This window comes from Perissodus microlepis, chromosome 20 (genome assembly GCF_051167445.1).
Source record: "Perissodus microlepis isolate ML-2025 ecotype Zambia chromosome 20, ASM5116744v1, whole genome shotgun sequence".
NCBI classification, from domain to species: Eukaryota; Metazoa; Chordata; class Actinopteri; order Cichliformes; family Cichlidae; genus Perissodus; species Perissodus microlepis.
Window position 1 is genome coordinate 33,448,589 of NC_140480.1, and position 13,353 is coordinate 33,461,941.

The 13,353-nt window shown below is 40.0% G+C and overlaps 2 protein-coding genes across 2 annotated transcripts; one reads left to right on the forward strand and one right to left on the reverse strand.

The window, feature by feature from the left end:
• The first annotated feature begins 946 nt into the window (after positions 1–946).
• Positions 947–10,875, forward strand: LOC146364999 (uncharacterized). Its single transcript, XM_084918173.1, has 4 exons — positions 947–1,662; positions 1,766–2,137; positions 2,447–2,480; positions 5,927–10,875. The coding sequence occupies exons 1-4, from the start codon at positions 1,246–1,248 to the stop codon at positions 5,965–5,967; spliced, it is 864 nt and encodes a 287-aa protein (XP_084774299.1). The 5' UTR covers positions 947–1,245; the 3' UTR covers positions 5,968–10,875.
• On the reverse strand, positions 7,401–10,662 carry LOC146365000 (uncharacterized). Its single transcript, XM_084917743.1, has 2 exons — positions 10,104–10,662; positions 7,401–7,456 (listed from the first exon to the last, which is right to left on the reverse strand). Exons 1-2 carry the CDS (start codon positions 10,660–10,662, stop codon positions 7,401–7,403), a joined length of 615 nt encoding a protein of 204 aa, XP_084773869.1.
• Positions 10,876–13,353: the final 2,478 nt, after the last annotated feature.

A 13,353-nucleotide genomic window follows, 5' to 3' on the forward strand; every position in this document is an offset into this window, starting at 1 on the left:
AAAAGAGGGTTAGGGTCATGAATAAATAATGGGATCTATGGCCAAACTACTGTATTTGAATGCATTAGTTGCAGTTTGAATAGCTGTATCTAAAGCCAACGCACCTTGGTTGCACTGATTGAATTTATAGGATTATAAAACTTTATTAAATGTCTTGTTAAACAAAAAGCTTGAAATGCTTTTTGCATGACAGTCCAAATGATCCTGAAGTGAGTGCTGTTGAAAACACCTCATGGCATCATGTTGTGTTTGATTGTTAGGGAATTGGACTTTTGTTATCCTCAAAAAATACATGCATTCATGATTTACTGAGACTGCAGCAAATGAAAGAGGAATGAACAACTAAACTTATCATGTTTTCGATTGTTGTCCCTTTCTTTTATATAAGACTTTTTCCATTTAAATTGACTTGTCAAGCTGCAAGTAAAAGAAATTAAAAATGATACGAGGCCTAAAGAGTAATGGAAAGTTAGAGAGAGGAGGAAACTCACAGTGTTATGACAGTTGAATATTATCAGTACACAGAATACCCATAATCACTGGTAATCAGGACCCTCTATCCTCTGTGAAAAGCATTTGCAGAGAGACAGTCTACTTTAACGTTTCCTCTCTTAAATTTAACTTTATGGTATAAAAGACATGGATTGATTTCAAAACCAACAATGTAATAGGTCAACCAGGCCTATTGCATTGCTAAGGAGTAACGAAAACTAAGAACACAACAAACAGGTAACCGGAGACTGTGATAGCTGGTATGAAAAACAGGAAACAGATTTTGTGCCTACAGTCAGTGACACAAGGTGAATACGCCCACATAATCACACATTTTGTCACCTTACAACTCAGCTTGGTCTGTACCCGCTTTGAGTGCTTTGGACTTTTCGTTTTTATTTTTTTAATTTAAAAAAAAGTCTGCGGTGACGGGCCATGTCCTCACAGTATTAAGTGAAATAGAACAAGAGTGACTTTCGCTGACACGAAACTTTTAATTATTCTGAAGTGAGTGCAGTTAAAACTCATGACGTCACTTTGCGTTTGCATCCTGCCACATGTAGGAGCAACGCTCCTGGTTCTTATGTGAGGGTGGGAGCAGAGGGCTCATTTCGTCACTTGGACTGGAGGACTTGCTCATTTCATGGCTGCAATTGGACTGAGATATTAAGCTGAATTTCAAAGAGACTGTGATACCCGGTGTAATTTTACAGTACAGAAGCTGAAGCCCCAGCAGGCACCTAACTGTTCAAGATGTGGAAAAACCTCCTGCTTTCTGCAGTTGGTCGTGGAAAAATCAGTACCGTCGGGACAGTCATCGGGATGATCATTGCCACTTTTCTTCTGCAGACCGCGACGTGCGCTTGCAGCACTTTTGAATGTAATGAAGTCGTCGTCGTGCCTGTTTTTTTAATATTTTTCCTGATGCTCCTGATAGACCAGACATTTCGGAGCACCGCGAAACATCCATCCACGTTTTTATGCCTTGTAGTCAAGCGCGTTATCAGAGCGTTTCTAATCAGTCTGCTGTGGATTGTAGCATTGTTGATTGTCACGGACTGGTATGGTTGCTGTAACATTGATGAAAACACGAGTAAGCTGTTCTGCAAATCTGAGAACCTCACAACTGAACAAAAATCTCGAAAAGCTGAAGTGGAAATCAAGTCAAGGGTGAGGACTTTCTTGCTCTATGCTTATTCTGCTTTTTTAATGAAATTATGGCAAACACACATTAATGCTGTTATGTTTTGCATGTTTGTTGCGTCTTTTTCAGCTTTCTGGTTACTCTCTGCTCCTCGGCATGACTCTTGCAGCTTTCTTCATGACTTGGAGTGGGTGGAGAAAATGGTTTATAAAAAAAATCAGTTGGTGCAACAAGAAAACGTTTTACTACAAACTGATTTTGGAAGAAGAGAAAAAAGTTCTGGAGGAGCTTTTGAGGAAAGAAGCAAATGAGACTTTGACTAGAGAAATCACGAGCAACATAAAAAGGAAAGACTGGGACGGCTGTTTTAACGTTGCTCAACAAATGATCAATAAAGCAAAACATCAAACCCCAGAAGCAACCAACCAGCAGATCAACTGGATCAGTGAGGGGAGCTCCAGCAGAGGGGGGCAGCATCATCAAGCAGCAGCACATCAGCAGGTAAAAGGCTCTGTTATTTACATACCAGATGTTACAGCTGCCAGACTCTGTCAGTCTAAAATGGCGGAATTATTTTTTCTTGCGTTCTGATCTGCACAGGCACCCAGGTCACCATCATATGACTGCAGCTCACTATTAATAACTTTAACATATGATGTTGTAGTTTAGTTAAAAGTTAACCATAAACCCTAAAATACATTTGTGTGCAGAAACAAGATAAATGTCTTAAGCTGTTCCTTATTTGAACAGATGGATCTACACATATAATTTGACAGAGCGTTTTTACTAATTCGTAAAACTCTTTTGCAGGCTCAAAACTATGAACTTGATGAAGTTGCACAAGGTAAACACACCAACACTCCTTAATTCACTGCGCAGCTCTCATAAGATCAACTAAAGTCACTTTCACTGCAATATACTAAAAACCTTCACTGATTTGATGATGATGATCTTCCCAGTGACCACTAGAGGTCTCTGCTGTTCCTGTTTTCACTGAAACTCTCACATTAAGGGTTCAGGGCTTGCTTTGACCCAGCTCCATGCAACACTGCATCTACAAAGCGAGCAGAGGGTTGAAATATCTTATATCTCATAGCTCATAATGAGGTTTTTAATATTGCGCTGGTGATGGTTGGAGTTAATTTTAATCACTTTAGAGATTGGCCACAATGTGTTACTGTATAAAATATTAATGCATGTTATTTGACTCCTACCCTCCTGCTACACCAGAACTGCCAGAATAACAGTTTTATTTCCTCAATAATAAAGTTACTATCAAAGCTCAGAGTGTAGCAAATTAAGCAAGTTACTTTTCAGAACCTCCCAGTCCTCTTATTTCCCCTTTTTCCTATCCAAAGAATGTTGAATGTAAAAACCTACAGCTGCAATCGGGAGAGATACCAATAAACGACAATAATGATAATAATGATGGATTGCATATACAATTCCACTATTCATTTACACACTGGTGAAGGCAAGCTACAGTTGTAGCCACAGCTGCCCTGGGGCAGAAGCGACAGAAGCGAGGCTGCCATATCAGAATCAGAATCAGAATCGTGTTTATTGGCCAAGTATATGTGCAGACACATACAAGGAATTTGGTTCCGGTAGATGGAGGCTCTCAAGCACAGCAGTGCTGATTTTCTAACACTGGAAAATAACTCAAAATGTTAGAAATATTCCAGTGTTAGAAAATCAGCACTGCTCAGTGTTAGCCATTGTTAATCTTCAAAACTGACTAGGTTACTTTTAAACATATAACACTGTCAAAAGTGTTAATTTAACACTCAACAGTGTTGTATTTAACACTCAGAGGTGTGGACCCATATAGACACTCTCTAGTGTTAATTTAACACTGGAGATTTTGCTGTGCTGGTTCTTGAGAGGTACAGATCCTGGATGGAGGGCAGGGGGGCGCCGATGATCCTTTCTGCTACCCGTACAGTCCGCTGCAGTCTGCTCCTGTCCTGTTTAGTGGCTGCACCATACCAGACTGTGATGGAGGAGCACAGGACAGACTCAATGACCGCAGTGTAGAACTGGATCAGCAGCTCCTGTGGAAGACTCTACTTCCCCAGTTGTCTCAGGAAGTACATCCTCTGCTGGGTCTTTGTGAGGATGGAGTTGATGTTGGTCTCCCACTTCAGGTCCTGGGAGATGGTTGTACCCAGGAACTTGAAGATCTTCACAGTCGACACAGGGCTGTCTGATGTGGTGAGGGGGAGCAGAGTTGAGGGATGTCTCCTGAAGTCCACTGTCATCTCTACAGTTTTAAGAGTGTTCAGCTCCAGATTGTGCTGACTGCACCAGAGTACCAGCCGCTCAACTTCCTGCCGGTATGCAGACTCATCACCATCCTGTGTATGTATCACGCCATCGGCCCCTCTGGCCATCACCAGTAGGCAGTAGGTGAAGTGTCTTCCCCAAGGACACAACGACTGAGACTGTCCGAGCCGGGGCTCGAACCGGCAACCTTCCGATTACAAGATGAACTGCCAACTAGGGATGCACCGATACCGATACTGGTATCCGGTATCGGGGCCGATACTGTAAAATGTGTGTGTACTCATACTCATAAAAGTTAACCGATACCATGAACCGATACTAACTTATTTCATTAATCAGAGGGTGGCATGTCATTTCTGTTGTAGTTCTTTAGATTGGCCACTAGGGGAACATCCCGCGCTAAACAGGCACAGGGTTAGGCGAGAGAGACTGGCGGCTCCAGATAAAAAAGAGAAACTGGAGGCTGCTGTAGCTAGGCTAAACAAAATGTCAGCAGTGTGGACCGGAACAGCCAACTTTAACTCAGGTTTTGGAAAAGCGATGAAAATTGTCAAGAGAAAATCCACGGGCAGTTAAAATAACAGAGGCTCTGACTCATTTTATCGCTCTGGATGACCAGCCAATGCTGGCCGTGGAAAACATAGGATAGCACCGTCTTCTCTGCATACTCGAGCTGCGATATGAAATTCCCAGCCGCCCACACATCAGAGAGATAATGGTGCCAAAACTTTCTGAAGAGGTAAAGACAAGCACTGTGTGCGCGATGTCAGTCCTTGGTTTAACGGCACAGTGGACTGATGATCCACGGGCAGATGAGGAGTTTGTTTGTCAATGCCAAATACTTTTGTTATTTTGTTTGTTTGTTTACAATATGGACACTCTGCAATAATTTAAACGTTTATTTTATTCTCAAACCTAATTTGTATTTATTTGATTCCAAACAGAAGTGTTTATTTATTATTCTGAAAGCTCGAGACAGTGCCAATAGTTCAGTGATATTTTGTTAAATTACAATGTGGAGACTCTGCAATAATTTAACAGAAGTGCTTATTTTTCACTTGAAATTTGTTTGTGGTCATTTTTATTAAGATTTAATGTTTTATCGGCAGAGAATAAAATAAAACCTGTCTTCCAATTCATTGCATGTGTGTGTGTGTGTGTGTGTGTGGTAGAAGTATCGGTTTTTGTACTCTGTATCGGCAAGTACTCAGATCCAAGTATCGGTATCGTATCGGTTTGAAAAAATTGGTATCGTTGCATCCCTACTGCCAACTCTTGGGCCACGATCGCCCCTGTGGTCTCCATCCTTTTAACTCTGTGACTCTGTGGACAGGTAATTTCCTTAGGGATTAATAAAGTATAGTGATTCTGATTCTGATTCAGCTAAACCTGAAATAGTTAGTACAGTTGAAGTCTGGACCATCAACAGTAACTCAGTAAAACATCTCTATAGCAGAGATGTTGTAAGACGACCATCATATATGAGTGAGGCAGAAATGAAATCAAATTATAAATATTTAAAATGGGGAAGCATTTTATTCCAGTAATGACAGAAATAATGAATTGCTCTACAAAAAAATGAGGTGTTACAGCCCGTTGGTAGGTTTAGTTCTTTTTTACATGTTGCCATGGTGAATCATGTTATCAGAGCTCCTCTCATGAATCTTTTCCTCTTCTAGTCATCCATGTACTTAACTCAGCATGCTTCCTGTAACAGGGTCCAGAAGTACACAGTTCAAAATACAATTTTAGAAGATCACAAAACACCCACTGTCCTGTAGACAGCTCAGTAAATGACTCCTCAGGCTCAAGTTAAACAGTCAAACCATTTCCAGTATATCTTTGTTTTATGTTCATTGCTTGGATTTTCATTTTTCAAGTCTTGTTTATTTTTATTCAGTTAAACACTTCATTTTAGTTTTCACTACAGTTTTAAATGTCATCATTTTGCTCTGTACAGACACAATTCTTTGGTTTCTGACAAAAACATTTTTCACCCTGTAGAAAACACAGACACCATGCCGTTATTTAACGAATCCGCCTGAAAGAACACAGTTGACACAGTGACGCAGCTCCAGGAACAACGCAAGCGACCACAGACAAGTTATACACCTTGACAGAGTGGGCGCTCCTTGTCATCACAGCTGAGAGGGGATAAAAAGTCTTAATGTTCAGCCTAATGTGATTAAAAATGATCAGAGTGCTAAAACAGAACTTTTCCCCTTTTCCCTAAAATTTAAGTTTGATCGACATATTAATGAGAAAAGTTGTTTGAGTAGTAAAAATGACTGTTCTAATGTCATTGTGTTGTGTGTCAGAACAATGAGGCGACTGCTGTCTCCAGGTAGGAAACCAGAGTGATACACCTGCTGCTGTCAGACCTGCAGGTATCAGGCTGTGATCTTCTCCTTTATAGTGGACAGAAATTTTGGGAGTGGCACAAATAATTTGTGTGGCATCTTATTGAAAGCAGAACAGCTGATTGTTCTGTAAATAGTTTGAAATGGTTATAAAAAAAGGGTAAATGTCATGGTCCTGAGTCTGACGGCTCAGTGTTTTGTGTTTCTTTATATTATTCTTTGTTCTTGTTTATTCTGTTATGTCTTTGGGTTCGGTTTGCCATTCGTTAGGGGTTTGTCTTGTGCCTGCCTGCTCCCACTTCTCTGTGTTCCCTCTGTCTGTCCATGGTGTCACTGTGTCTGCTTGTGAGTCTGTCTGTTTAGTGCAGTGTCTTGTCTGGTTCTCTGTGTCTGTTAGTTTCCTGTTTTAATTTGAAGGTCCTTGTCTTATGTGAGTGCGTTCAGGTTACGTTTCCCGTGCCTCGTCAGTTGTGATTTCACCCAGGTGTGCTTCTCTCCTGTCTCCCATCCCCTGATTACTGCTGTGTGTATTTAAGCCCTGTGTGTTCTCCTGCCTGTTGCTGCTTCGTCTGTGTTATTTGGTGTTTTCTTGTCTGTGAATCTCCCTGCAAGTTGCTTTCTCTCTTGTTTAGGTTTTAGTTTTCCCAGTGTAGTTTATTTCTAAGTTCTGTTTTTCGCCACACTCCCCTTTTGTTTGTTATCACTCGGGTTCTGTGTCAATAAAGCTCTCACTTCACTGCATATCCACATCTTGGGTCCTTTGTTAAATTCACAGTAAAAGGTAAATGGATGCAAATAACTTTGTTGTTTGCAAAACTTGTGCATATGATTTTAAAATTTACAATTTATATTTGCATTTAAAGTTATGAAATATGATTCAATAAACACGTTTGTGGTTGTTACAGTAAAAAAATATATATATTTCTACTCGGCTTTTATGTTTTCTGTCTGATTTTTAGACCAATTGTGTTAATACAGTATGTCAAATTGAAAACATAACTGTAATTTCAGACACGTGAGGTTGTGCTGAACAGAATGATACCAAACAAGGCAAATAAACAGTTTTTAAAGGTGAAATGTAGTGGAAACATCAAAAGTAGTTAAAAAAAAATGGCCAATTATATCCTGGACCCCAGAGGGTTAAATATTTTTTTTTGAAAGTAACGCAATAGTTACTTTTCAAGTATTTAATTTCTTTTAGAATCTTGTAACTCAGTTACTAACTCAGTTACCTTTTTTGAAAAAGTAACTAGTAACTATGCTTAAATTTGCTAAATGGTTTCATTCGTTTTTCATTTGTATTTCTAGTGTTGAAACAGTGACAAATGGCCACTGCAGTGATGATGGGTGATGTAGGTTTAAATCTTTGATGTTTAAAGCTTCTTTCTCTTCTCTCCCTTTATATGTCACTGATTAGCCAATCAGTATTCAACTAAACACATCAAGTATGAAGCTACATGCTGTTGTTTTTTTAACACAACTAGGTTTAAAGAGAGTTTCATCAGCTTTAGAAATTGTCAGATGTAGAGATGAGCAGATTCACCAATCTGCAAAAAACCCTGTCTACAAATTGTATTATCTAATTCACTATCTACAGTACAAAATGTTTTCAAAAGATTCTGAAAATCTGGAGAAATCCATGCGCACAGACATAAGGCCAAAAATCAACACTGGATGCCAATGAGCTTCAGACCTTCAAGCCACACTGCACTAAATACAGTGTTGGGGAGTAACGGAATACATGTACCGCCGTTACGTATTTAAAATACAAAATATGAGTAACTGTATTCCGTTACAGTTACCGTTTAAAAAGGTGGTATTTAGAATACAGTTACTTTGTTGAAATAAATGGATTACACGGCGGTACTTTCCTGTTTCATATTGTAGCGGGTCAGGACTGTTTGGGTTTTGTTTGACAGCTACGTTCTGTTGTTCCAGGCGGCAGCGTTACGGTTGCCATGGTTACAGGGTGACGCTCTCTCTCTGCGTGTTTCCTGGGTGAGAGAGGCCTTTTTGTGGTCGTTGTGCTAAGCTAATAGGCAGAATGCTACAGGTATAGCTCTAAAGAATGTAGCATCATAGGCAGTGTAGTCCGTGCTGCAGGGAGAATGGACTGCCATACCCCTTATGTGTCTGTGAGCGAGGGAGGGAGAAAAAGGAAAAGTACGAGTTGTCACCGAGCAGAAACGGGAGCTGGAAGCATGTAAATATAATAATAACCACTGCAGCCAAGAAGAGAGCCTGACGAGCCCAGTTGTAAGTAAGCTATTAAGACTCGACTGTACACTGTGTTCGTGTTTTCCTCCAAAAACAATAAGTTCCGTTGGAGCAGCCTTTCAACGCCTCTCTCTGTCTCTCGCTAGCAAAGTTGACCCAGACAACAAAGTAAAGCTAGTTTTCAGCTACGAACCCGACACAGAACCCACCATATTAGCCAGAGGTCCCTTTACTACGCTGACCTACAGTAACAGTAATAAATCACAGCAATAGTACATTCATGTAGTTGTAAACAGCATGATAATATATTAAGTAATCCAAAGTATTCAGAATACGTTACTGTCATTGAGTAACGTAACGGAATACGTTACAAAATACATTTTGGGGCATGTATTGTGTAATAAAATACATTTTAAAAGTAACCTTCCCAACACTGACTAAATACATTTAAAAATGCAGGTTTAAGCCTGCAGAAAGGAAGTCAGGTACGATACACAATCTGTACATTTCAAGTTATTCTAAATATTCTTACTATTGAAACATCTTTCAGTATCCTGCTCTGTTTGCACACTATAACCTGGGTTATCCACTTATCTGTACCTTAATTTTAATAACTGTACAGTTCTGTTTTGGTAACTATTGTCCATGATGTAAATATATAAAAAATGTGTGTGCTTCTGTTCCATGTCCTGTTTCCTGTTCTGTTTGTTTATGTGTCTTTTTGCGGCTGTTACAACAAAATTTTCCCCTTGTAGGACAATTAAAGGATGATTCTATTCTATGTGAGCTTAATTCAGAAACACCAACATATTTTCTTTGCAAAACCTCATAAAATGGACTGAGGCAAAATGGCAAACAGTTCTCTGGCAAAGAAAACTCAGGACAGTGTAGCAGCTAAAATGCTCTGTAAACAATGGGACAATAGTCCTCTCCCAATGGTCCAGTAACCGATGTCCTTAGTTCCCAGATGTTTACACACTGCTGACAAAATAACAGGGGATGCTACAGTGCTGCAGTGGTAAACATGGCTCTGTTCCATGCATCCATGTATTTTTAAATACAATTTAGTGGCTGGATTGATTTAAAAACCAAAAATGCAATGAGTCAGCCAGACCTGGAAAGATTTGCAGCGTAAAAAACACCCATAAACACGTCACAAGGGTAACCAGACACTGTGATAGTTGGTATGAAAAACAGGAAACATTTGTCTTCCTGTGGTGTTGGAGTTGTGTGGGAAGAGTCTTCTGTGTAAAACATTACCAAATACAAAAACTGTAAGCCTGACTTGCTGCTGCAGTTAATTGTAATAAAAAGTAATTAACTATCAATGACACCCTGACACTTTGTGACAGCCAGCCCCATAGTGGGGTTGTTTGCCAAAGGTTTTCTATATCTATTATGGCCCTTATGACAGGTAGAAAACAGATCTGACTCCTTAATACAATCACAGATTTTACCAATAGTGTCATCTGTTAGGCATAAGTCATTTTTTAAAAGTGAATGCAATTTACCTAAAGCATAATGATGGCCCAACCCATGCACGTTTTGCATCTCTTCAACAATTGTCTGTATTGTTGAAGCTGGAAGGAGCGGCTGTCCTTGCAGTTTTAGGTAAAACAAACACACATTCCTAAGGAAGGCCTCACTGAAATTCTGTGGCAGTTCAGTGCCTTCATTTGTTGTTGCCTCATTTAAGCTATGGGGAGCATCTTCACCTGCAAATACAGCAGAAGACTGAGGAAGTGTCCCCCTATACATGTCGCTTATGCTTTCAACAGAGCATTCTCTATGTTTTCTGGACATATGAGCAGTAAATGATGATTTCACAGAGAACATACTTTTACAACCAGCCACAGGTCGCCCCTCCACTATATGCTGTGTTAAGTGGGATATAAGTTCTGTCACTGTGTGAAATTGGCGCTCACAGAGTGTAGTGGCACATTTCAAGTCTGTAAAAATGGCGCTACCAGCAATAGGGGGTGCAGGTACATTGTGAACCGGATAGAAACGGGCTTTAAAGGCCGCGTAAGCATAAAATGTACGCCTGCATTCACTACCGACGCATTTGAAAAAATGATGGGCTTCGTTCCTGTGAACTCTACAATGCAGCACATAACCCCTCAACGTCTTCAGCGTTTTGTTGCAAAAAGAGCACAAAATCATTGTAGCTGTCAACAGCACATTTGTTTTAGGTTACTAACCTCCTATGACCTTTCAATAAGCACTGCTTGAAAACAGCATGGAAAAAATAGGACTAGCCATTAATACTATTAATGGAAAACATACTCTCATGTATTTAAAGATAACAGAAAATGCAATGTTAGCTTGCCAAAACTTTTTCTTGTGCTAAAATAGCTAAATATCTCAACGTATACATCTCCACCACTCTGCTCGCAGACTAAGCGCGTAAAGGCACGAGCCGCCAAGCTTGCTACTCCCGCAATAATTTAAGTAGTCCAATCAAAGAATAGAAACAAACTCTCACGCTCAGTGATTTGCCAAGGTAGAGCTCGTGTAGTTTTAAATACTAGCACACTTTGGGCAATTGACTATGTGCACGTTAGCATATGCTACTTCCGGTGCGGAAACTCCTGTGGGGAGCTTTGTTTCCGGTGTCCTATTCGCGCCTTGTTTACGGTCCAAAACAAGTTAAGCAAATGAACGAATCAAGCGGCGATTTACATTTCTATAGATGTCTTGGGCATTTACCCAATATATCTGTAAATGATGTTCATCGACTTGTCGATATTTTTCCCCCGCGCCTCAGAGCAAAAGAGAAAAGGGATTCAAATGTTATATTTCTCAGCTGTCCCTCGTTTATCGCGGGTGTTATGTTCTAAAAATAACCAGCGATAGGTGAAATCAAGTAGCCAATTTTATTTTTTGATGGTGCAAAACGTTTCGTGGACATACAGTACTGCACTTCAGAGTCACACTGCTAGCGATCGATGCAGCGATTCTGTACTGTACAGGAGAGACGTCACGGAGGAGATCGTCTGGGCGATCAGGGCGCAGGACACAATGTGACGTAAAAATAAGCATGCAAACTTGCACTAAAAAATCCGCGAAACAGCGAGGTGAAAGGTGAACCGCGTTATAGCGAGGGACCGCTGTAATTTTGAAGGTAAGTCACAACATACCCTTCGTAAATACTAATGTATAGAAACCAGCAATCATTCATTTTTTGTGTGGCTTTTTTCACGGTTTGTTAACATGCTGTGTAGGTGTGTACTTGACTAGCTGATATCGACATAATGGGGAAACATCTGGTTTGACTATTCTTCACCTGTAGTTTGAATGCTGAACATTTGCCTGTTTAAATCATGAGACCAGTCACTATACAGAGATGTGCTTCTGAATGTGGACGATGTGTCTTCTGCTGCAGTGATGCAGTTCTGCTTGTGTTGAGTGATGTAAACAACTGATCGATCTAAACGCTTTAAACGTCAAAATTGATCATTAGATTTTTTTATGACACAACAGTGGTGAGTGTTCCCACCTTCTGCTCTTTGTAACTTAACGCAATCTTTCCGTTTTCGAGTTTTGGACATGATTTTGGAGGATATCTTCGCAGTAGCGATTGACCGCAAAGTAAAGCTACCGGAAATGTACAACCCCACATCCGGTCTCAAACCAGGAAGTTAGCATTGTCTCGTGCACATAGTCAATTAAAAAAAAAATAAACATTTGAGCAAATGATTAATTTAACTTTTACTAAATCTGGCTAAAATTGATTGAATGTGGTGCAAAATTAAAGAAATGACTAACATGGAGGAGATGACCAGCTGTCTATTTGAAAGATAATCAGCCCAGCACAGACTCTAGTCTGGCCCACTGGCCAGCTTTGGAAATTTGGATTTTAACAAGTTTTGGATTTTTCTCCCACTGAAAAAGACCTTCCCCATAGCCATTCATACTACACCAAAGTAATAACAACTAAAAGAAAGAAAAGTCTTTTCACTGTCTATAAAAAAACAGGACATTTTCTATGAATCAACAAATCCTTTCTATTTTATAATTACATGACAGTCTGGCCAGTGGGCTGCCATAACTTTTAGGTTATTTTTACAGTTTAAGACTAAAGACTTATGCTGAATGATTTCATTTATTTACTACAGCAGTTTGTCTTTAAAATGTAGAAAAACTGACAAGTACTGTTGAAATTGTACTGTCAAGTATCGGGTGGCTGTAGCTCAGGTGGCAGAGCAGGTCAGCCACTAATCAGAAGGTCGGTGGTTTGATCCCAGGCTGCCTCCTGGCTGCATGCCAAATATCCTTGGGCAAGATACTAACCCCATGTTTGCCTACGGGTGGTGGTCAGAGGGCCCGGTGGCGCCTGTGTCCGGCAGCCTCGCCTCTGTCAGTGCGCCCCAGGGCAGCTGTGGCTACAATGTAGCTTGCTATCGCCAGTGTGTGAATGACTGAATGTAGTGTAAAGCGCTTTGGGGTCCTATGGACTAGAAAAGCGCTATACAAATGCAGGCCATTTACCATTCATATAAAGATATCTCTGATAACTTCTATACACTGACAGATGCTTGTTGGGTTTTTTTTTTTATTTTGTTTCTTTGTATTCTTGTAGGGTGTATCTTCCAGTAAAAAAAATAAATAAATACTTTGAGGCGACAGTTGTGATTTGTTCACAGGTTCTTATTGTCACTCTGTGTTCTGATATTTAAATTTATTTATGAGGATTCGAGTGAGCTTGATTGGAGTTAATGTATCATTACAACATAAATTACCGACTACTTTTTACTAAAAAAAAATGTTCACAGATTTAAAAACAAAAACAAAACAAAAAAGCTTTACAACATAAACTACTTCCTGTTGATCTTTGTCTGTTCGACCTTGCCT

What these genes read in the sequence shown, in the direction of transcription:
- LOC146364999 (XM_084918173.1), top strand. Translation starts at nt 1,246, where the DNA reads ATGTGGAAAAACCTCCTGCTTTCTGCAGTTGGTCGTGGAAAAATCAGT. An exon ending in AAGTGGAAATCAAGTCAAGG is followed by an intron (nt 1,663 to 1,765) that starts GTGAGGACTTTC and finishes CGTCTTTTTCAG; the next exon opens with CTTTCTGGTTACTCTCTGCT. An exon ending in AAGCAGCAGCACATCAGCAG is followed by an intron (nt 2,138 to 2,446) that starts GTAAAAGGCTCT and finishes ACTCTTTTGCAG; the next exon opens with GCTCAAAACTATGAACTTGA.
- LOC146365000 (XM_084917743.1), bottom strand. Translation starts at nt 10,662, where the DNA reads ATGATTTTGTGCTCTTTTTGCAACAAAACGCTGAAGACGTTGAGGGGT. An exon ending in GTGTTTGTTTTACCTAAAAC is followed by an intron (nt 7,457 to 10,103) that starts TGCAAGGACAGC and finishes TACTTGAAAAGT; the next exon opens with AACTATTGCGTTACTTTCAA.